Genomic DNA, 24,474 nt, shown 5'->3' on the forward strand with positions numbered 1-24,474 from the left:
AGCTCCGCACTGTGGGAGGGTCAGTACTGAGGGAGCGCCGCACTGTGGGAGGGTCAGTACTGAGGGAGCGCCGCACTGTGGGAGGGTCAGTACTGAGGGAGCGCCGCACTGTGGGAGGGTCAGTACTGAGGGAGCGCCGCACTGTGGGAGGGTCAGTATTGAGGGAGCGCTGCACTGTGGGAGGGTCAGTACTGAGGGAGCGCCGCACTGTGGGAGGGTCAGTACTGAGGGAGCGCCGCACTGTGGGAGGGTCAGTATTGAGGGAGCGCTGCACTGTCAGAGGGTCAGTACTGAGGGAGCTCCGCACTGTCGGAGGGTCAGTACTGAGGGAGCGCCGCACTGTGGGAGGGTCAGTACTGAGGGAGTGCCGCACTGTGGGAGGGTCAGTACTGAGGGAGCGCCGCACTGTGGGAGGGTCAGTACTGAGGGAGCGCCGCACTGTGGGAGGGTCAGTACTGAGGGAGTGCGGCACTGTGGGAGGGTCAGTACTGAGGGAGCGCCGCACTGTCAGAGGGTCAGTACTGAGGGAGTGCGGCACTGTGGGAGAGTCAGTACTGAGGGAGCGCCGCACTGTGGGAGGGTCAGTACTGAGGGAGCGCCGCACTGTGGGAGAGTCAGTACTGAGGGAGCGCCGCACTGTGGGAGGGTCAGTACTGAGGGAGCGCCGCACTGTCAGAGGGTCAGTACTGAGGGAGCGCCGCACTGTGGGAGGGTCAGTACTGAGGGAGTGCCGCACTGTGGGAGGGTCAGTACTGAGGGAGTGCCGCACTGTCAGAGGGTCAGTACTGAGGGAGCTCCGCACTGTGGGAGGGTCAGTACTGAGGGAGCTCCGCACTGTCAGAGGGTCAGTACTGAGGGAGCGCCGCACTGTCAGAGGGTCAGTACTGAGGGAGTTACAGAGATCAGTCTGCTCTTTCCTCTGCCTCAGATTCATGGACCCGCCCTCTTCGAAGGCCTGCAAGTTCTACACCGGGAAACGCGTGTGCGTGTGCATGTTGGCGCACAAGGAGGGTGAACACGAGAACCACTTCATCAGCATGACTGTCTCGAACGGGGCAGGCTGCGCCATCAGCAACGAGAAAATGTTCACCTTCGAAAATCTATGTAAGTGCCCCTTTGACGCTGACTCTCCCCCCAGTCTCGCCGTCCCAGAAGATGCCAAATGGCGATGGGATGTTGGCCTTTGTCTCTGTGGTAGGGATGTAAAACAGAGGGAGGGATGAGGGGGCGACTCTCCGATCCTATCTGGAGGTTAAGTGGCACTTGACACATCATAGTATTTATTGTCACAAGTAGGCTTACATTAACGCTGCAGTGGAGTTACTGTGAAAATCCCCTCGTCGCCACATTCCGGCGCCTGTTCGGGTACGCAGAGGAAGAATTCAGAATGTCCAATTCACCCAACAAGCTCGTCTTTCGGGGCAGCGCACTGGTTAGCACTGCTGCCTCACAGCCCCAGGGTCCCAGGTTCGATTCCCGGCTTGGGTGACAGTCTGTCCGGAGCCCGCACCCTCTGGGCTTTCGGGACTTGCGGGAGGAAACCGGAGCGCCCGGAGGAAACCCCCACGCAGACGCGGGGAGAACGTGCAGACTCCGCACAGACAGCGACCCCCAGCCGGGAATCGAACCCGGGTACACGGAGTTATGAAGCAACAGTGCTAGCCACTGTGCTACCGTGCTGTTTATTCTGTTTGGGGATGGGCAGTGTGCGTGGAGATTAGGAGGGATCCCCCTCCCACCGGCCATAACTCAACCCTGTTTTCTCTTCCCCCCTCCCCCCCCCCCCCCCCCCCCACCGGCCCCTTCCCCTCACAGTGAAATCGGACCCTCCGGAATCTGTTCGAGTTACAGCGGTGATACAGGCCCCCTACAAGCTCAACGTGAGCTGGTCCTACCCTCCGACCTGGCAACAAGGCTTCTATATCCTCAAATTCCAACTTACCTACGGCCCCAAGAACCAACTGCCACCTCTACACAGGGTAAGATGTTAATCTGTCCCTCTGTCTCTCTCTCTCTGTCTCTCTCTCTCTCTGTCTCACTCTCTGTCTCGCTCGCTCTCTCTGGCTCTCTCTCTCTCCCTCTCTCTCTCCCTCTCTCTCTCTGTCTCTCTCTCTCTCTCTCTGTCGCTTTCTCTCTCCCTCTGTCGCTCTCTCTGTCTCTCTCTCTCTGTCTCTGTCTGTGTCTCTCTCTCTGTCTGTCTCTGACTGTGCGTGTGTCTTTCTCTCTCTTTATCTCTCTCTCTCTCTGTCTCTGCCTCTCTCTCTGTCTCACTCTCTGTCCTGCTCTCTCTCTGTCTCTACTCTCTCTCTGTCACTTTCTCTCTCCCTCTGTCGCTCTCTCTGTCTCTCTCTGTCTCTGTCTGTGTCTCTCTCTCTGTCTGTCTCTGTCTTTGCGTGTGTCTTTCTCTCTCTTTATCTCTCTCTCTCTTTGTCTCTGCCTCTGCCTCTCTCTCTCTCTCTGTCTCACTCTCTGTCCTGCTCTCTCTGTGTCTCTACTCTCTCTCTGTCACTTTCTCTCTCCCTCTGTCGCTTTCTCTCTCCCTCTGTCGCTCTCTCTGTCTCTCTGTCTCTGTCTGTGTCTCTCTCTGTCTGTCTCTCTCTGTCCGTGTGTGTCTCTCTCTCTCCCTCTCCCTCTGTCTCTCTCTCTGTCTCTGTCCCTCTCTCTCTCTGTCTCTCTCCGTGTCTGTGTGTGTGTGTGTCTCTCTCTCTGTCTCTCTCTCTCTCTCTGTCTCTGTCTCTATCTCTCTGTCTCTCTCTCTGTCTATCTCTCTCTCCCTCTGTCTCTCTCTCTGTCTCACTCCCTCTCTCTCCCTCTGTCTGTCTCTCCCTCCCTCTCTCTCTCTCTCTCTGTCTCTCCCTCCCTGTCTCTCTCTCTCTCTCTGTCTCTCTGTCTCTCTCTCTCGCAGTCTCTCTCTCTCTCTCTCTCTGTCTATCTCTCTCTCCCTCTGTCTCTCTCTCTCTCTCTCTCTGTCTCTGTCTCTCTCTCTCTGTGGTGAGCCACGTATGGCTACGTAAGGCTGTTGTATATATGTTCTACTGTTCTATTAGTATTGTTACCTCCCCTGTTGTATATACTTATTGTTATTGCTGTCCTGTTATTGGTTGTTGCTGTTGTACTGTTGGAATGTTATTATTGGTGCTGCTGTTGGCTCCGCCTGTGGCTCCGCCCAGCGGTGGGGGTATATAGCCTGTTGACCTGGGGCAGCCCTGCAGTGTGGGAGGAGCTACAGGTCGGCACATATTTAGCTTATTGAAGCATCGGTTCACTGCTTCTCAGCGTCTCGTCTGAATTGATGTCTATCACTCTGTGTGTGTCTCTCTCTCTCTGTCTGTCTGTCTCTCTCTGTCTGTCTCTCTATCTGCCTCTCTGTCTCTGTCTCTGTCTCTCCCTGTCTGTCTCTCTCTGTCTGTCTCTCTCTGTCTTTCTATCTGCCTCTCTCTCTGTCTCTCTCTCTCTCTGTCTCTCTCTGTCTGTGTGTGTGTCTCTCTCTCTCTCTCTGTCTGTCTGTCTCTCTCTGTCTGTCTCTCTCTCTGTCTGTCTCTCTCTCTGACTCTGTCTCTCTCTCTGTCTCTCTCTGTCTCTCTCTCTGTCTCTCTCTCTGTCTGTCTCTCTCTGTCTGTCTCTCTCTGTCTGTCTCTCTCTGTCTTTCTATCTGCCTCTCTCTCTGTCTCTCTCTCTCTCTCTGTCTCTGTCTTTGTGTGTCTCTCTCTCTCTCTCTCTCTCTGTCTCTCTCGCTCTATCTCTCTCCCTCTGTCCCTCTCTCTCTGTCTCACTGTCTCTCTCACTGTCTCTCTCTCTGTCTCTCTCTCTGTCTCTCTGTCTCTCTCTGTCTCTCACTGTCTCTCTCTCTCTCTCTGTCTCTCTCTCTGTCTCTCTCGCTCTATCTCTCTCCCTCTGTCCCTCTCTCTCTGTCTCACTGTCTCTCTCACTGTCTCTCTCTCTGTCTCTCTCTCTGTCTCTCTGTCTCTCTCTGTCTCTCACTGTCTCTCTCTCTCTCTCTGTCTCTCTCTCTGTCTCTCTCGCTCTATCTCTCTCCCTCTGTCCCTCTCTCTCTCTCTGCCTCTCTCTCCATTGCTCTGTGTCTACACACCAGTGCACGGTTCCATGGAATGGAATCATAGAACAGTTCCACGGTATGACCATTCAGCCTCTTGTTGACTCTCTGCTGGTCCCATTCCTTCCAGCCCAGGCCCCTCACCCACCCCCAGCCCTCACTCCCGACCCCACCCCGCCTTGCTGAAAATGAGATAACAACGCAATTCTCCTCAGAAAGCCCCTTCAGAACCTGGGCGAAATTCTCCGGTATCGGCGCGAGGTCCGCTGATTGGCGCCAAAAACGGTGCAACTCAGTCGGGCATCGCGCCGCCCCAAAGGTGCGGAATGCTCCGCATCTTGGGGGGCCGAGCCCTCACCTTGAGGGGCTAGGCCCGCGCCGGACTGATTTCCGCCCCGCCAGCTGGCGGGAAAGGCCTTTGGTGCCCCGCCAGCTGGCGCGGAAATGACATTGCCGGGCGGCGCGTGCGCGGGAGCGTCAGCGGCCGCTCACGGCATCCCCCGCGCATGCGCAGTGGAGGGAGTCTCTTCCGCCTCCGCCATGGTGGAGGCCGTGGCGAAGGCGGAAGGAAAAGAGTGCCCCCACGGCACAGGCCCGCCCGCGGATCGGTGGGCCCCGATCGCGGGCCAGGCCACCGTGGGGGCACCCCCCGGGGCCAGATCGCCCCGCGCCCCCCCCCCAGGACCCCGGAGCCCGCCCGCGCCGCCTTGTCCCGCCGGTAAGAGAGGTGGTTTAATCCACGCCGGCGGGACAGGCATTCCAGCAGCGGGACTTCGGCCCATCCGGGCCGGAGAATCGCGGGGGCGGGGGGGGGTGGCGCCAACCGGCGCGGCGCGATTCCCGCCCCCCGCCGAATATCCGGTGCCGGAGACTTCGGCAACCGGCGGGGGGCGGGATTCACGCCAGCCCCCGGCGATTGTCCGACCCGGCGGGGGGGGTGGAGAATCGCGCCCATGGTACTCACTCCCACGGGGAGTGGGGGAGAATGTGGGACTCGCTGCCCGGGGAGTGGGGAGAATGTGGGGACCCGCTCCCACAGGGAGTGGGGAGAATGTGGTACTCACTCCCACGGGGAGTGGGGGATAGTGTGGGACTCGCTCCCACAGGGAGTGAGGGAGAATGTGGGACTCGCTGCCTGGGGAGTGGGGAGAAGGTGGGACCCGCTCCCACAGGGAGTGGGGAGAATGTGGGACTCGCTCCCACGGGGAGTGGGGGAGAATGTGGGACTCGCTCCCACAGGGAGTGGGGGAGAATGTGGGACTCGCTCCCACGGGGAGTGGGGGAGAATGTGGGACTCGCTCCCACGGGGAGTGGGGGGAGAATGTGGGACTCGCTTCCACAGGGAGTGGGGGAGAATGTGGGACTCGCTCCCACAGGGAGTGGGGAGAATGTGGGACTCACTCCCACAGGGAGTGGGGAGAATGTGGGACTCGCTCCCACAGGGAGTGGGGGAGAATGTGGGACTCGCTCCCACAGGGAGTGGGGAGAATGTGGGACTCGCTCCCACGGGGAGTGGGGGGAGAATGTGGGACTCGCTTCCACAGGGAGTGGGGGAGAATGTGGGACTCGCTCCCTCAGGGAGTGGGGAGAATGTGGGACTCACTCCCACAGGGAGTGGGGAGAATGTGGGACTCGCTCCCACAGGGAGTGGGGGAGAATGTGGGACTCGCTCCCACAGGGAGTGGGGAGAATGTGGGACTCGCTCCCACAGGGAGTGGGGGAGAATGTGGGACTCGCTCCCACGGGGAGTGGGGGAGAATGTGGGACTCGCTCCCACGGGGAGTGGGGGAGAATGTGGGACTCGCTCCCACAGGGAGTGGGGGAGAATGTGGGACTCGCTCCCACAGGGAGTGGGGAGATTGTGGGACTCGCTCCCACGGGGAGTGGGGGAGAATGTGGGACTCGCTCCCACGGGGAGTGGGGGAGAATGGGGGACTCGCTCCCACAGGGAGTGGGGAGAATGTGGGACTCGCTCCCACAGGGAGTGGGGGAGAATGTGGGACTCGCTCCCACAGGGAGTGGGGGAGAATGTGGGACTCACTCCCACAGGGAGTGGGGAGAATGTGGGACTCACTCCCACAGGGAGTGGGGAGAATGTGGGACTCGCTCCCACAGGGAGTGGGGGAGAATGTGGGACTCGCTCCCACGGAGAGTGGGGGAGAATGTGGGACTCGCTCCCACGGAGAGTGGGGGAGAATGTGGGACTCACTCCCACGGAGAGTGGGGGAGAATGTGGGACTCGCTCCCACGGAGAGTGGGGGAGAATGTGGGACTCGATCCCACGGGGAGTGGGGGAGAATGTGGGACTCGCTCCCACGGGGAGTGGGTGGAGAATGTGGGACTCGCTCCCACGGGGAGTGGGGGAGAATGTGGGACTCGCTCCCACAGAGAGTGGAGGGGAATGTGGGACTCGCTCCCACGGGGAGTGGGGAGAATGTGGGACTCGCTCCCACGGGGAGTGGGGGGAGAATGTGGGACCCGCTCCCACAGGGAGTGGGGGAGAATGTGGGACTTGCTCCCACGGGGAGTGGGGGAGAATGTGGGACTCGCTCCCATGGGGAGTGGGGGAGAATGCGGGACTCGCTCCCACGGGGAGTGGGGGGAGAATGTGGGACTCGCTCCCACAGAGAGTGGGGGGGAATGTGGGACTCGCTCCCACAGGGAGTGGGGAGAATGTGGGACCTGGTCCCACGGGGAGTGAGGGAGAATGTGGGAATCGCTCCCACAGGGAGTGGGGGAGAATGTGGGACTCGCTCCCACCGGGAGTGGGGGAGAATGTGGGACTCGCTCCCACCGGGAGTGGGGGAGAATGTGGGACTCGCTCCCACAGGGAGTGAGGAGAATGTGGGACTCGCTCCCACGGGGAGTGGGGGAGAATGTGGGACTCGCTCCCACAGGGAGTGAGGAGAATGTGGGACTCGCTCCCACGGGGAGTGGGGGAGAATGTGGGACTCGCTCCCACGGGGGAGTGGGGGAGAATGTGGGACTCGCTCCCACGGGGAGTGGGGGAGAATGTGGGACTCGCTCCCACGGGGAGTGGGGGAGAATGTGGGACTCGCTCCCACGGGGAGTGGGGGAGAATGTGGGACTCGCTCCCACAGGGAGTGAGGAGAATGTGGGACTCGCCCCCACGGGGAGTGGGGGAGAATGTGGGACTCGCTGCCACGGGGGAGTGGGGGAGAATGTGGGACTCGCTCCCACGGGGGAGTGGGGGAGAATGTGGGACTCTCTCCCACGGGGAGTGGGGGAGAATGTGGGACTCGCTGCCACGGGGAGTGGGGAGAATGTGGGACTCGCTCCCACGGGGGAGTGGATGAGAATGTGGGACTCGCTCCCACAGGGGAGTGGGGGAGAATGTGGGACTCGCTCCCACGGGGAGTGGGGGGAGAATGTCGGACTCGCTTCCACGGTGAGTGGGGGAGAATGTGGGAGTCACTCCCACAGAGAGTGGGGAGAATGTGGGACTCGCTGCCACGGGGGAGTGGGGGAGAATGTGGGACTCGCTCCCACGGGGAGTGGGGGAGAATGTGGGACTCGCTGCCACGGGGGAGTGGGGGAGAATGTGGGACTCGCTCCCACGGGGGACTGGGGGAGAATGTGGGACTCGCTGCCACGGGGAGTGGGGGAGAATGTGGGACTCGCTCCCACGGGGAGTGGGGGAGAATGTGGGACTCACTCCCACGGGGGAGTGGGGGAGAATGTGGGACTCGCTCCCACGGGGAGTGGGGGAGAATGTGGGACTCGCTCCCATGGGGAGTGGTGGAGAATGTGGGACTCGCTGCCACGGGGGAGTGGGGGAGAATGTGGGACTCGCTCCCACGGGGGAGTGTGGGAGAATGTGGGACTCGCTCCCACGGGGGAGTGGGGGAGAATGTGGGACTCGCTCCCACGGGGAGTGGGGGAGAATGTGGGACTCGCTCCTACGGGGGAGTGGGGGAGAATGTGGGACTCGCTCCCACGGGGGAGAGGGGGAGAATGTGGGACTCGCTCCCATTGGGGAGTGGGGGAGAATGTGGGACTCGCTCCCACGGGGAGTGGGGAGAATGTGGGATTCGCTCCCACAGGGAGTGGGGGAGAATGTGGGACTCGCTCCCACGGGGAGTGGGGGGAGAATGTGGGACTCGCTCCCATTGGGGAGTGGGGGAGAATGTGGGACTCGCTCCCATTGGGGAGTGGGGGAGAATGTGGGACTCGCTCCCACAGGGAGTGGGGGAGAATGTGGGACTCGCTCCCACGGGGGAGTGGGGGAGAATGTGGGACTCGCTCCCACGGGGAGAATGTGGGACTCGCTCCCACGGGGAGAATGTGGGACTCGCTCCCATGGGGAGAATGTGGGACTCGCTCCCATGGGGAGAATGTGGGTCTCGCTCCCACGGGGAGAATGTGGGACTCGCTCCCACGGGGGAGTGGGGGAGAATGTGGGACTCGCTCCCACGGGGGAGTGGGGGAGAATGTGGGACTCGCTCCCACGGGGGAGTGGGGGAGAATGTGGGACTCGCTCCCACGGGGAGTGGGGGAGAATGTGGGACTCGCTCCCACGGGGGAGTGGGGGAGAATGTGGGACTCGCTCCCACGGGGGAGTGGGGGAGAATGTGGGACTCGCTCCCATTGGGGAGTGGGGGAGAATGTGGGACTCGCTCCCACGGGGAGTGGGGAGAATGTGGGATTCGCTCCCACAGGGAGTGGGGGAGAATGTGGGACTCGCTCCCACGGGGAGTGGGGGGAGAATGTGGGACTCGCTCCCATTGGGGAGTGGGGGAGAATGTGGGACTCGCTCCCATTGGGGAGTGGGGGAGAATGTGGGACTCGCTCCCACAGGGAGTGGGGGAGAATGTGGGACTCGCTCCCACGGGGGAGTGGGGGAGAATGTGGGACTCGCTCCCACGGGGAGAATGTGGGACTCGCTCCCACGGGGAGAATGTGGGACTCGCTCCCATGGGGAGAATGTGGGACTCGCTCCCATGGGGAGAATGTGGGACTCGCTCCCATGGGGAGAATGTGGGATTCGCTCCCACGGGGAGTGGGGGAGAATGTGCGACTCGTTCCCACAGGGAGTGGGGGAGAATGTGGGACTCGCTCCCACGGGGGAGTGGGGGACAATGTGGGACTCGCTGCCACGGGGGAGTGGCGGAGAATGTGGGACTCGCTGCCATGGGGAGTCCTTGAGGTGAATATGGAAGCTACATTGAAGTTGGGGGGAAGCTGAGGGACAGACGGATATGGTGATGGTTTGTGGGTGGGGGAGGGAGGGGCATGCTATAGATGAAGAGGGGGGGGTTGGAAGAAATTGGTGTGGAGCAGGAGGGCAGAGGGGCAGAATGGATTTCTCGCAATAGGGGTAAATCCAGAGCGAGGGTGTGGAAACATTATTCGAGTTAACCTTTGAAGCAGAAATGCCGACTTGCAGAGTTTCTGTTGATTCGCTCCTATGCAAATGATTCGCTTCCTCTGAGCTTCCCTTGAGTAATTGGGTCATGCACGAGGCGGCACGACAAGCTTGTTTATCTGTCTCTCTCCCTCTCTCACCGCTCCCCCTCCACCATTGGGGTTCCGCACTCAATTCGGGGATTCGCTCCACCGTCGCGGTGTCGGTCCAGGGGTGGGTGGAGGGCGGACGGGGGTGGGGGGAGTTGGCGGCCCTCCCGCCCCTTCGCAAGATGGCCGCCCTCCGATTGACAGGGGCGCTCCTCTCTTGGCAGGTCGACGTCAAGGAGACGACCTTCCTGATCTCCGACGCCTTGCCCGACACGAACTACACGGTGAGGGTCCGGGCGATCGAGGAGTTTAATCACGGCACGTGGAGCGACTGGAGCAAACAGGCCCATTGCACGCCGTGGACTGGTAGGTCTATCACCTCTCCCCACCACCTCCTCGTACCCCACTCTTCTTCCATTCCTGTCTTCCCGACATCCCTATTCCCTTCCCTCCCTCTAGCTCGTTCTTCTCTTCTGACTCTCCTCCTTCATTCCCCATTCCCACCTTCTCCCCGCCTCTTTTTTCTCAGTTTTCACTCTCTCTCTCTTCCTCTCTCTCTCTCTCTCTCTCTTTCTCTCTCTTTCTTTCTTTCTCTCCCTTTCTTTCTTTCTCTCCCTTTCTCTCTCTTTCTCTGTCTTCCCCTCTCTCTTTCTCTTCCTCTCTTCCATTCCTCGCAGCTTCTTGATTTCATCTCTCTTTCACCTTCAACTTTCTCTCTCTTTCTCTCTCGTCCCCTCTCTCTTCCTCTCTTCCATTCCTCACAGCTTCTTGATTTTATCTCTCTCTTTCACCTTCACCTTTCTCTCTCTTTGCTCCCCTCTCTCCTTCTCACATTTTCACCCTCTCTCCTTCTCTCATTTTCACCCTCTCTCCTTCACATTTTCTCTCTCTCTCTCTCTGTCCTCTTCACCTTCCCCTACTCTTCCTGGGTTCTCTCTTTCCTTCGCTCTCTCTCCCTTCCTCCATTGCCTCTCTCTTCCTCTCTCTCCCTGCGTCCGCCTCTATCTTTCTCCTCCTCCGCTCCCTCCTTCTCTCTCTCTCTCTCTTTCCTTCACATTTACTCTCTCTCTCTCTGTCCTTGCCATCGTCTTCGTTTCCTCTGTGCTTCTCCCTTCCCTTCGCTCTCCCTCCCTTCCATCAATCTCTCCCCTCCTCTCTTGCTCTCTCCTGTGCCTCCTTTATCTCCCCACTCCCTCCCTCCCTCTCTCCTCCCCTCTCATCTCCTTCTGTTGCGACACCCTGGGCTAGCACGCGGCCAATTCCAGCCCTACAAGCCCCGGAGTCCCAACACAAGTGAATTAACCAATAATCTTTAGCAAAATACCCAAAGCCTTTGGCTGTTGGCTGCCCAATGATTACAGTCACTAGGTTTGTAAATTGAAACACAACAACTGTTCATTAAAAACAGAAATAAAGATGAAATATAGTGCTACCCCCTTTTATCTGCCCCACCCTCTACCCACACACACAGGACAGAGAAACACAGAGGGGTGGAAAGGGGTGAAAAATAATCAGGACCAAGTACAAAAGATCAGGGGCGCGATTCTCCGACCCCCCCACCGCGGGTCGGAGAATCGCCGGGGGCCGGCGTGAATCCCGCCCCCCCCCCCCCCCCCCCCCCCCCGCCGTGTCCCGAATTCTCCGCCACCAAGTGGGATCCGGGGTCCTGGGGGGGCGGGGTGTGGGGGGCCGCGCGGGGCGATCCGGCCCCGGGGGGGGGGGTGGTGGGTGGTGCCCCCACGGTGGCCTGGCCCGCGATCGGGGCCCGCCGATCCGCGGGCGGGCCTGTGCCGCGGGGGCACTCTATTCCACCGCGTCGGCTGGTGTAAAAGTCCGCGACGGCCGACGCGGAGATGACCCCCCCCCCCCCACCCCGCGCATGCGCTGGGATGATGCCAGCACGCTGGCGCTCCCGCACATGCGCCAACTCGCGTCGGCCGGCGGAGGCCCTTCGTCGCCGGCCTAGCCCCTGAAGGTGCGGAGGTTTCCACACCTTCGGGGCGGCCCGCCGCCGGAGTGGTTTGTGCCGCCCCTCGGCACCGAAGGGCCCCGCCAGGTAGGGGAGAATCGCGAAGCACTTGGAAGTGCTTGGTAAAATAGGACTGAGTCAGCACGGCTTCGTCAAGGGCAGGTCATGTCTGACAAATCTGTTACAGTTCTTTGAGGAGGTAATAAGGAGATTAGACAAAGGAGAACCAGTGGATGTGATTTATTTAGATTTCCAGAAGGCCTTTGACAAGGTGCCGCATGGAGACTGTTAAACAAGTTAAGAGCCCCTGGTGTTCAGGGTAAGATCCGGGCGTGGATAGAGGATTGACTGACTGGCAGAGAGTGGGGATAAAGGGGTCTTTTTCAGGGTGACAGCCGGTGACTAGTGGTGAGCCTCAGGGGTCTGTGCTGGGACCACAACTTTTCACAATGCACATGAATGAGCTGGAAGGAGGAACTGAAGGCTCTGTTACTAAGTTTGCAGATGATACAAAGATCTGTAGAGGGACAGGCAGTATTGAGGAAGCAGGGGGGCTGCAGAAGGATTTGGACAGGCCAGGAGAGTGGGCAAAGAAGGGGCAGATGGAATACAAAGTGGAAAAGTGTGAGGTTACGCACTTTGGAAGGAGGAATTTAGGCACAGACTATTTTCTAAATGGGGAAATGCTTCGGAAATCAGAAGCACAAAGGGACTTGGGAGTCCTTGTTCACGATTCTCTTAAGGTTAACGTGCAGGTTCAGTCGGCAGTTAGGAAGGCAAATGCAATGTTAGCATTCACGTCGAGAGGGCTAGAATACAAGGCCAGGGATGTACTTCTGAGGCTGCATCAGGCTCTGGTCAGACCCCATTTGGAGTATTGTGAGCAGTTTTGGGCCCCGTATCTAAGGAAGGATGTGCTGGCCTTGGAAAGGGTCCAGAGGAGGTTCACAAGAACGATCCCTGGAATGAAGAGCTTGTCGTACGAGGAACGGTCGAGGACTCTGGGTCTGTACTCGTTGGAGTTTAGAAGGATGAGGGGGGATCTTATTGAAACTTACAGGATACGGCGAGGCCTGGATAGAGTGGACGTGGAGAGGATGTTTCCACTTGTAGGAGAGACTAGAAGCAGAGGACACCATCTCAGACTAAAGGGACGATCCTTTAAAACAGAGATGAGGAGGAATTTCTTCAGCCAGAGGGTGGGGAATCTGTGGAACTCTTTGCCGCAGAAGGCTGTGGAGGCCAAATCACCGAGTGTCTTTAAGATAGAGATAGATCGGTTCCTGATTAATAAGGGGATCAGGGGTTATGGCGAGAAGGCAGGAGAATGGGGATGAGAAAATATCAGCCATGATTGAATGTCGGAGCAGACTCGATGGGCCGAGTGGCTGAATTCTGCTCCTATGTCTTATGGTCTTATGTCTCGGGTGGCACGGTAGCAAGTGGTTAGCACTGTTGCTTCACAGCGCCAAGGTCCCAGGTTCGATTCCCGGCTTGGGTCACTGTCTGTGCGGAGACTGCACTTTCTCACCCGTGTCTGCGTGGGGTTCCTCCGGACGCTCCGGTTTCCTCCCACAAGTCCCGAAAGACGTGCTTGTTGGGTGAATTGGACATTCTGAATTCTCCCTCCGCGTACCCGAACAGGCGCCGGAGTGTGGCGACTAGGGGGCTCTTCCCAGCAACTTCATTGCAGCGTGAATGTAAGTCTACTTGTGACAATAATAAATATTGTTGTCTCACATCACACCCCGACTTCTAGCTCACGGGTTCGACATCAATGCTTTGCAGTTCTGAGAAAATTGATGCACAGAGAGATCTGGGAGTTCAGGTCCATTGTGCCCTGAAGGTGGCAGCGCAGGTCGCTAGTGGTCAAGAGGGCATACGGCATGCTTTCCTTCATCGGACGGGGTATTGAGTACAAGAGTCGGCAGGTCATGTTACAGTTGTATCGGACTTTGGTTAGGCCACATTTGGAATACTGGGTGCAGTTCTGGTCGCCACATTACCAGAAGGATGTGGATGCTTTAGAGAGGGTGCAGAGGAGGTTCACCAGGATGTTGCCTGGTATGGAGGGCGCTAGCTATGAAGAGAGGTTGGAGTAGATTAGGATTATTTTCATTAGACAGACGGAGGTTGAGGGGGGAGGGGGCCTCATTGAGGTCTACAAAATCATGAGAGGTATGGACAGGGTGGATAGCAACAAGCTTTTTCCCCCAGAGTGGGGGACTCAATTTCTAGGGGTCACGAGTTCGAGGTGAGGGGGGGGGGGGCGGGAAAGGTTTAAAGGGAGATATGCGTGGAAAGATTGGAGAGCGAGAGAGAGAGCTGCTGCTTCCCAGCCTCACGTTAAGCCAATCCTTGTTAGATTGGCCGCGATAAATTGCCCTGAGTGACCAAAAAAAAGGTTAGGAGTGGTTATTGGGTTCCGGGGATAGGGGGGGGAAAGGGAGGGCTTAAGTGGGTCGGTGCAGACTCGATGGGCCGAATGGCCTCCTTCTGCACTGCATGGTCTATGTTCAGGAGCGAAACCAGAAACCCAAGTGAGTGACCCTGAGAAACATGTCCGTAGGGCCAGGGTGGTTGCCGTAACTCTCAACCCCCTCAACCCCAACACAAATAATAATCGCTTATTGTCACAAGTAGGCTTCAAATGAAGTTACTGTGAAAAGCCCCTAGTCGCCACATTCCGGCGCCTGTTCGGGGAGGCCGGTGCGGGAATTGAACCGTGCTGCGGGCCTTGTTCCGCATTGCAAGCCAGCTGTTTAGCCCACTGTGCTAAACCAACCCCTGTGTTAAATCCCGGTGCTAAATCCACTGTGCTAAATCCATCCACCCCGGGCGGGGGGGGGGAATTAATGGAGGAGGGGGGAAAGGGGAGGGCAGGAGGGAGGGAGTGGAGGGTGAGAAGGGAGGAGGGGAGGAATTAACGGGAGAGGGGGAAAGGGGAGGGCAGGAGGGAGGGAGGGAGCGGAGGCTGAGAAGGGGGGGGAAGGGAAAGATGGAGAAGGAGGAAGAGAGGAGAGGGGCAATGGAGGAGAGAGAGAGAGAATGTAGGAAGGGAGGGAGAGAGAGAGTTATGGAAAGGAGAGAGGGAGAGAAGGGAAGAGAGAGAGGGGTGGAAAGAGAATGCAGGATGAGATGGCGATACAAAGGGAAGAGAGAGGGAGAGAGAGAGAGGACAGGACGGAAGCGAGAAAGGAGGAGAGAGAGGAGGGAAGAGAGAGGGTGAGAGAGAGAGAGAAGGTGGGGAGGGAGAGGAAGCGGCAAATGGAGGACTTGCGGAGAGAGAGAGAGAAAACGGAAAGAGAGAAAGAATGAGAGAAGGTGGAATAGGAGAATTGGAAGCGGGGGAGGAACAGGAATATGGTCTCTATTGTCACAGTTGTTTGAGAGAACCTTCTGGAAGGGTGCACGAGACAGAGAAGCGATAGGGATTGGTCTGAGAGGATTTGTAACATTCCGATTAATCTCAGTTATTTTTTTTCCCAGGCCCCAAGCCGGACGTGGTCCCTGAAGACGATTCTGAGGTAATTTGCAATCGAACGTCCCTCAGCCGATATTTCAGTCATCGTTCCTGTGGCGGCCATATTGCTTTTGGGGTCATCCCTATATATGTAACCTCCTCCAGCCCCTACACCCCCTCCCTGTCTCTGTAACGTCCTCCCGCCCCTACACCCCCTCCCTATCTCTGTAACCTCCTCCAACCCCTACACCCCTCCCTATCTCTGTAAACTCCTCCAGCCCCTACACCCCCTCCCTATCTCTGTAAACTCCTCCAGCCCCTACACCCCCTCCCTATCTCTGTAACCTCCTCCAGCACCTACACCCCCTCCCTATCTCTGTAACCTCCTCCAGCCCCTACACCCCCTCCCTATCTCTGTAACCTCCTCCAGCACCTACACCCCCTCCCTATCTCTGTAACCTCCTCCAGCACCTACACCCCCTCCCTGTCTCTGTAACCTCCTCCCGCCCCTACACCCCCTCCCTATCTCTGTAACCTCCTCCAGCCCCTACACCCCCTCCCTGTCTCTGTAACCTCCTCCAGCCCCTACACCCCCTCCCTATCTCTGTAACCTCCTCCAGCCCCCTACACCCCCTCCCTATCTCTGTAACCTCCTCCAGACCCTACACCCCCTCCCTATCTCTGTAACCTCCTCCAGCCCCTACACCCCCTCCCTATCTCTGTAACCTCCTCCAGCCCTCACACCCCCTCCCTATCTCTGTAACCTCCTCCAGCCCCTACACCCCCTCCCTATCTCTGTAACCTCCTCCAGCCCCTACACCCCCTCCCTATCTCTGTAACCTCCTCCAGCCCCCACACCCCCTCCCTATCTCTGTAACCTCCTCCAGCCCCTACACCCCCTCCCTATCTCTGTAACCTCCTCCAGTCCCCACACCCCCTCCCTATCTCTGTAACCTCCTCCAGCCCCTACACCCCCTCCCTATCTCTGTAACCTCCTCCAGCCCCCACACCCCCTCCCTATCTCTGTAACCTCCTCCAGTCCCCACACCCCCTCCCTGTCTCTGTAACCTCCTCCAGCCCCGACACACCCTCCCTATCTCTGTAACCTCCTCCAGCCCCCTACACCCCCTCCCTATCTCTGTAACCTCCTCCAGTCCCCACACCCCCTCCCTGTCTCTGTAACCTCCTCCAGCCCCTACACCCCCTCCCTATCTCTGTAACCTCCTCCAGCCCCCTACACCCCCTCCCTATCTCTGTATCCTCCTCCAGCCCCCACACCCCCTCCCTGTCTCTGTAACCTCCTCCAGCCCCTACACCCCCTCCCTATCTCTGTAAACTCCCCCAGCCCCTACACCCCCTCCCTATCTCTGTAACCTCCTCCAGCCTCCTACACCCCCTCCCTATCTCTGTAACCTCCTCCAGCCCCTACACCCTCTCCCTATCTCTGAAACCTCCTCCAGCCCCTACACCCACTCCCTATCTCTGTAACCTCCTCCAGCCCCTACACCCACACCCTTTTTCTGTAACCTCCTCCAGCCCCTACACCGCCTGCCTATCTCTGTAACCTCCTCCAGCCCCTACATCCCCTCCCTTTCTCTGTAACCTCCTCCAGCCCCTACATCCCCTCCCTTTCTCTGTAACCTCCTCCAGCCCCTACACCCACACCCTATCTCTGTAACCTCCTCCAGCCCCTACATCCCCTCCCTTTCTCTGTAACCTCCTCCAGCCCCTACACCCCCTCCCTATCTCTGTAACCTCCTCCAGCCCCTACACCCCCTCCCTGTCTCCGTAACCTCCTCCAGCCCCTACACCCTCTCCCTATCTCTGTAACCACCTCCAGCCCCCTACACCCCCTCCCTATCTCTGCAACCTCCTCCAGCCCCTACACCCCCTCCCTATCTTTGTAACCTCCTCCAGCCCCTGCAACCCCCTCCCTATCTCTGTAACCGCCTCCAGTCCTTACACCCCCTCCCTATCTCTGTAACCTCCTCCAGCCCCTACACCCCCTCCCTAACTCTGTAACCTCCTCCAGCCCCTACATCCCCTCCCTATCTCTGTAACCTCCCCCAGCCCCTACACTACCTCCCTATCTCTGTAACCTCCTCCAGCCCCTACACCCCCTCCCTATCTCTGTAACCTCCTCCAGCCCCTACACCCCCTCCCTAACTCTGTAACCTCCTCCAGCCCCTACACCTCCTCCCTATCTCTGTAACCTCCTCCAGCCCCTACACCCCCACCCTATTTCTGTAACCTCCTCCAGCCCCTACACCCCCTCCCTAACTCTGTAACCTCCTCCAGTCCTTACACCCCCTCCCTCTCTCTGTAACCTCCTCCAGCCCCGACACCCCCTCCCTATCTCTGCAACCTCCTCCAGCCCCTACACCCCTTCCCTATCTCTGTAACCTCCTCCAGTCCTTACACCCCCTCCCTAACTCTGTAACCTCCTCCAGCCCCGACACCCCCTCCCTATCTCTGTAACCTCCTCCAGCCCCTACACCCCCTCCCTATCTCTGTAACTTCCTCCAGTCCTTACACCCCCTCCCTCTCTCTGTAACCTCCTCCAGCCCCTACAACCCCCTCCCTATCTCTGTAACCTCCTCCAGCCCCTACACCCCCTCCCTATCTCTGTAACCTCCTCCAGCCCCTACAACCCCCTCCCTATCTCTGTAACCTCCTCCAGCCCCTACACCCCCTCCCTATCTCTTTAACCGCCTCCAGTCCTTACACCCCCTCCCTATCTCTTTAACCGCCTCCAGTCCTTACACCCCCTCCCTCTCTCTGTAACCTCCTCCTGCCCCTACACCCCCTCCCTATCTCTGTAACCTCCTCCAGCCCCTACAACCCCCTCCCTATCTCTGTAACCTCCTCCAGCCCCGACAACCCTCCGAGATCTCTGCGCTCCTCCAATCCCGGCCTCCCGAGCAGCACCCCCCCCCCCCCCCCCCCGATTCCCGTCGCTCCACCATTGGCGGCCGTGCCTTCAGCTGCCTGGGGGGGGGGGCCTGAGGTCTGGAATTCCCTCCCTAAACCTCTCCACGTCTCTCTCTCTTCTCCTTTAAGACGCACCTTAAAATTGACCTCTTTGGTTGCTTGGCCCCCAATGTCTCCTCGTGCGTCTCGGGGGGTCACATTTTGCTTTATAATTGGGGAAAGGACTTTGGGAATTTTGTGCTATACAAATAACTCTCGATGGTCTTTTTATAAGTCTGTCATTGAATAAATATTAAGACCAATGGTTTAACAATGTTCACATTTCTCTGTCACAGGATTTTCCTTCAGGGGATGATCCGGGGGACGAATCCACCCCACAGGGTAAGGGTCTTCACTTTGATCTCTTCCTGGTCTTCTTCACGAAGAATGTCTTCGTCCTCCCACCCCCCCCCCCCTTGCTCCCCCCCTCTGCACCCTGATGACCACGGATTGGGAACGGGAATGTGGGTTGAGATGGGAGAGAAGGATTGGGAGCGAGGGATGGTGACGGGAAGAGGGGATTGCGGAATGCCGAGCGAGGGATTGGGAATGGGAGCGAGGGATGGTGGCGGGAAGAGGGGATTGCGGAATGCCGAGCGAGGGGTTGGGAGCGAGGGATGGTGACGGGAAGAGGGGATTGCGGAATGCCGAGCGAGGGGTTGGGAGCGAGGGATGGTGACGGGAAGAGGGGATTGCGGAATGCCGAGCGAGGGGTTGGGAGCGAGGGGTGGTGGTGGGAAGAGGGAATTGCGGAATGCCGAGCGAGGGATTGGCAATGGGAGCGAGGGATGGTGGCGGGAAGAGGGGATTGCGGAATGCCGAGCGAGGGGTTGGGAGCGAGGGATGGTGACGGGAAGAGGGGATTGCGGAATGCCGAGCGAGGGATTGGGAGCGAGGGATGGTGGCGGGAAGAGGGGATTGTGGAATGCCGGGCGAGGGGTTGGGAGCGAGGGATGGTGACGGGAAGAGGGGATTGCGGAATGCCGAGCGAGGGATTGGGAGCGAGGGATGGTGACGGGAAGAGGGGATTGCGGAATGCCGAGCGAGGGATTGGCAATGGGAGCGAGGGATGGTGACGGGAAGAGGGGATTGCGGAATGCCGAGCGAGGGATTGGGAATGGGAGCGAGGGATGGTGGCGGGAAGAGGGGATTGCGGAATGCCGAGCGAGGGATTGGGAATGGGAGCGAGGGATGGTGGCGGGAAGAGGGGATTGCGGAATGCCGAGCGAGGGATTGGGAGCGAGGGGTGGTGACGGGAAGAGGGGATTGCGGAATGCCGAGCGAGGGATTGGGAGCGAGGGATGGTGACGGGAAGAGGGGATTGCGGAATGCCGAGCGAGGGGTTGGGAGCGAGGGATGGTGACGGGAAGAGGGGATTGCGGAATGCCGAGCGAGGGATTGGCAATGGGAGCGAGGGATGGTGGCGGGAAGAGGGGATTGTGGAATGCGGGCGAGGGATTGGGCGCGAGGGATGAATCTGATGAGAGGGATTGGGAATGGGAATGTGGGCTGAGATGGGAGAGAGGGATTGGGAATGGGAGAGAGAGATTGGGATTGGGAGAGAGGGGTTGAGAATGGGCGATTGGGAATGGGGAGAGAGGGGTTGGAATGAGAGAGAGGGATTGGGAATGGGAGAGAGGGATCGGGAATGGGAGAGAGGGATCGGGAATGGGAGTGAGGGATCGGGAATGGGAGAGGGATTGGGAATGGGAGAGAGGGATCGGGAATGGGAGAGAGGGATTGGGAATCGGAGAGAGGATTGGGAATGTGAGAGAGGGATTGGGAATGTGAGAGAGAGAGATTGGGAATGGGAGAGAGGGATTGGGAATGGGAGTGAGGGATTGGGAATGGGAGGGAGGGTTTGGGTATGGCTGAGAGGAGTTGCGAATGGGAGAGAGGATTGGGAATGGGAGAGAGGATTGGGAATGGGAGAGAGGGGTTGGGAATGGGAGAGAGAGATTGGGAAGGGGAGAGAGGGCTTGGGAATGGGAGAGAAGTTTGGGAATGGGAGAGAGGGATCGGGAATGGGAGAGAGGGATCGGGAATGGGAGAGAGGGATTGGGAATGGTGAGAGAGGGATTGGGAATGGTAGAGATGGGTTGGGAATGGGAGAGTGGGATTGGGAATGGGAGAGCGGGATTGGGAATGGAGAGAGGGATCGGGAATGGGAGAGAGGGGATTGGAAATGGGAGAGAGTGTTTGGGAATGGGAGGGATGGGTTGGGAATGGGAGAGCAGGGTTGGGAATGGGAGAGCGGGATTGGGAATGGGAGAGAGGGATCGGGAATGGGAGAGAGGGGATTGGAAATGGGAGAGAGGGATTGGGAATGGTGAGAGAGGGATTGGGAATGGGAGAGCAGGGTTGGGAATGGGAGAGCGGGATTGGGAATGGGAGAGCGGGATTGGGAATGGGAGAGCGGGATTGGGAATGGGAGAGAGGGATTGGGAATGGGAGAGAGGGATTGAGGTGCCTGGCGAGAGAGGCAGCTGGAGGGAAATTGTTCAGGAACACCGGCCCACTCAATATCGCGATTGCAAACTCCTCAACTGGGACCCAAGCGGCTCCCTCAGGAGGTGGGGCAGAGGCCTGTCAGCCCTGTCTCAAAAGCGGGAGGCCAGGAGGCCGTCATGTGGAGAATAGGTATCCCACGGGACGACTAGGTCACGGGATCCTTTGTCCAATTACCTCCACATCTCTTCGGGAGCACATGCGCCCTTGCTGAGGGCGGGGGGGCGGGGGGGGGGGGGGGAGAGACACAGTTCTGTGGTCACCCCAAGGGGTTATTTTCTGCACGCAATCCCCAACCTTTCCTCGCCCAATTCCCACATCGGTCAGGGGCAGGAGTTGCCTTTCACCCCGACCATGAGGAGGAGGCCATTCGGCCCCTCGGGCTCGCTCCAGCATTCGGTGATCCCCGACCATCACTCATGACCACTGCGTGCAGGGATCCCGTGACCCAGTCGCCCTGTGGGATAGTTATTCTTCAATTGACAGCCTTGCGGGGCATCAAGGTAGCAGGCGGGGAAAATGGAGTTAAATCCCAAGGTTAGCCATGATTGTGTTGAGTGGTAGAGCGGTCTCGATGGGCCAAACGGTCCACTCCTGGTCCTGTTTCGTAGCTTGTTACGAGGCTGGGTGTAGTTGAGGAAGTGGTCGTGTGTTCAGGAGCGTGTAGAATCCGTCGACTTCGACAAGGGCCATGACATAGCCAAGGGACAAGATAAGGCAAGACCGTTTTTTGATTCCTTCACGTCGCTGGCTGGGCCCAGCGTTTATTGCCCGTCCCCAATCTTTTGAAAACGCCCCAGTCCGGTCGCTCGCTCAGCCTGTCGCTTTCTTTTCCTGGAAGGTTCTCACCATCCGGAGTGGACTAACTTTCCCTGGTACGGACCGCTGCTGGTGGCCGTAAGCCTCTTCCTCGTGATCATGCTACTCATCCTCATTGTCGTCAGGTAAGAACTTGAGATGTGGCGGACTCTTCGCTCCCCGATTCTTGCCGCGGGAATGGCCGTCTGAACTGTCCCCGTCCGCCAGCATTGCACCATGGCCACCGGTGGTCCACATCGGGAGAGACCGCGCTTTCCCTGAATAACGCGGAAATCCATTGATGCGGGTAGTATGCATCGGGAGAGACCGCGCTTTCGCTGAATGACGCGGAAATCCACTGATGCGGGCAGTATGCATCGGGAGAGACCGCGCTTTCCCTGAATGACGCGGAAATCCACTGATGCGGGCAGTATGCATCGGGAGAGACCGCGCTTTCCCTGAATGACGCGGAAATCCACTGATGCGGGCAGTATGCATCGGGAGAGACCGCGCTTTCCCTGAATGACGCGGAAATCCACTGATGCGGGCAGTATGCATCGGGAGAGACCGCGCTTTCCCTGAATGACGCGTAAATCCACTGATGCGGGCAGTATGCATCGGGAGAGACCGCGCTTTCCCTGAATAACGCGGAAATCCACTGATGCGGGCAGTATGCATCGGGAGAGACCGCGCTTTCCCTGAATGACGCGGAAATCCACTGATGCGGGCAGTATGCATCGGGAGAGACCGCGCTTTCCCTGAATGACGCGGAAATCCACAGATGCGGGCAGTATGCATCGGGAGAGACCGCGCTTTCCCTGAATGACGCGGAAATCCACTGATGCGGGCAGTATGCATCGGGAGAGACCGCGCTTTCCCTGAATAACGCGGAAATCCACTGATGCGGGCAGTATGCATCGGGAGAGACTGCGCTTTCCCTGAATAACGCGGAAATCCACTGATGCGGGCAGTATGCATCGGGAGAGACCGCGCTTTCCCTGAATAACGCGGAAATCCACTTATGCCGGCGGTCGCACCGAGAGAGACCGCGCTGTCCCAGATTAACTCGGAAATCCACTAATGACGGCGGTACACATGGGGAGAGACCGCGCTTTCCCTGAACACCTCGGAAATCCAGATGTTGCTGCCAGCGAGGCTGCGCTCGTCCACTGGTCCCACTGTGGTGGGTGGTGGCGCAGTTCACTTGGGGAGCCCAGGTTGCTGTGGCAACATACACCTTGTACACACAGCCTCCGGCTTGGCCTCCAATGACCTTTCCACCACACCGCTCCTACTCTTGTCATCGCCTGCCATTGGAGTGTGCCGGAAGGAGTTTCCAGTCCACTTGTTTTGGCAGCAGGCCGCTCCCTGTGGGCTTGTACCGCTCTCTGTCTCTTGGCATCAGGCCGCAGCATAATCCTGCACTCAAGAGTCGGGATGTCGTATATGCTGGGCTGAAGATCCTCAAATCCGAAGAACTCATCGTCGGGGTCTTCACGGTGCAACACCTCTAGTTGCGGTTCGGATTTGGTACTGGGGTAGCCACCTCCCAAGGTGAAATGTTCGTCTGAGTCGTTGTCTACAAAAAACGGATCATCTTCTATGGCGGTGCTAACTGCTTGTCGCAGGGTTCTGCGGAGGTTACTTTCAGCTACTGGTCGGGTTTCAGGCATTGTGCTGTCGTTCCAGGTGAAAGAATCTCGTTTTGAGGCTTTTAAATTTGTTTTTTCTTGTTTTTGGGACATTTCCCCTTTAAGTGGGCGTGGTCCGGGGGCCTCTGACATCATGAAGCGTGTGACGTAGAGCGTGGGAAGCGATTGCGCGTGCGCAAACGGACCTTCCCGTTCTGTGCGCTCTTCGCGCAACTGCACACGTGCGGCTCCTTTTCCAAGATGGCTGCCAATCAAAACTGCCGTTTTCGGCAATGGAAAGCCTACCTTCGCCTCGTGGTCAGTACTGGCGCCTCTTTTACGGTTTCTTCTTGTATGTTCCTCGCAGAATTCTTGGAATTTGTCCAGGACTGCCTGGAATTCGTTCTTGTTTTGCCCCTTTGAGTATTTGAAGGTCTCAAAGATTTCTGCTGCTTTTTTTTTACCCGCGATGGTAAGTAGGAGCTTTATTTTCTCTGCATCCGCCACGCCATCTAGGGCGGACGCTACCAGATAGATCTCGAATCTCTGCCCGAACGCACGCCAGTTTGCACTGAGATTGCCGTGCTACCTGGGCTGCTGTGGAACCGGAATCCCGAACAACATCTTGCCTGGTTGTCACTGTTCGCTGAGTTGTAACTATATGGATTTAACAGTCACTCCTGGTACCATGTTTTGTTACGCTCTGGACGTAGCATAAGCTGCTTCCTTGATGTGCACTCTGACAAAGGAAGATTCAGACTTGGAGATAGCTTTAACACGTTTATTAAACTATCAACAATTCTCCTACTTGGATCTGACGCTACTGTTAATCCTGCTATAGCTACTCAGGCTGACGAACCAGTCTGCTACAATCCACGTGGTGGGTGTGATGTGTTGAATCAACCCTGTGTGTACTCACTAAGTGTCTCCACTGGAAAAATTGGATTTGTTTATTGTTTGCATTAACCCCTTGTGTATTTACAGCGATGCATAGCCCCACGGGCTCCAGTCCGACGGCATGGCCTCCAATAATCTTTCCACCACGCCGCACCCACTCATGTCATCGCCTGCCATCGGAGTGTGCCTGGAGGATTTTCCGGTCCACTTGTTTTTGGCCGTGTTACGAACCCACCTTCCTCGGCCGTCGGGTCCGGGGGTGGGATTCGAACCTCTGGCCCAGAGGCCCGGCAATGGTGACTTTGATGAGGATTTCCACTCCCAAGGCGATCGTTCCCTCTCGTTCAAACCCTCGGACAAACGTTACGGCCCCCGGGGAAGGTGACGTAACCTGCGAACGACCCCTTCTGGCGCTGAAACGTTCATTTCGTATTCCGGGCTGTAGCCACGTAAAATGGTTGCTTCCCGATTAATTTGGCCAAAACCCGATGTAAAATGGCTAACCGGAAAGGCTGATGGGAAAAGCAGCCAACAGGGCACAAACAGACAGCTGCAGACAGAATAGCGTATTCGGCTCTGGGGAAGTCGGCCCAGATCGATACCTGCGACCATTAGCAGCCCATCAACCCAGACATCTGCAGTTTAATCGGCTATCCCCGGGAACAATTGCAACATATTAGCAATTGAATGCCGATCCAGACGTCTCGGT

The 24,474-nt window shown here is 58.1% G+C and overlaps 1 protein-coding gene across 1 annotated transcript in view; it reads left to right on the forward strand.

The window, feature by feature from the left end:
• The window catches only part of LOC140402957 (interleukin-6 receptor subunit alpha-like), a 78,096-nt gene that overhangs the window by 43,720 nt on the left and 9,902 nt on the right, over positions 1-24,474 (forward strand). The window contains exons 4-9 of the mRNA XM_072490606.1: positions 929-1,104; positions 1,816-1,979; positions 9,754-9,895; positions 14,988-15,025; positions 18,228-18,273; positions 21,281-21,383. Of these exons, the coding sequence (XP_072346707.1) occupies positions 929-1,104; positions 1,816-1,979; positions 9,754-9,895; positions 14,988-15,025; positions 18,228-18,273; positions 21,281-21,383 (669 nt within the window). The remainder of the gene's footprint in view (positions 1-928; positions 1,105-1,815; positions 1,980-9,753; positions 9,896-14,987; positions 15,026-18,227; positions 18,274-21,280; positions 21,384-24,474) is intronic.

Source organism: Scyliorhinus torazame, chromosome 26 (genome assembly GCF_047496885.1).
Source record: "Scyliorhinus torazame isolate Kashiwa2021f chromosome 26, sScyTor2.1, whole genome shotgun sequence".
Lineage (NCBI taxonomy): Eukaryota > Metazoa > Chordata > Chondrichthyes > Carcharhiniformes > Scyliorhinidae > Scyliorhinus > Scyliorhinus torazame.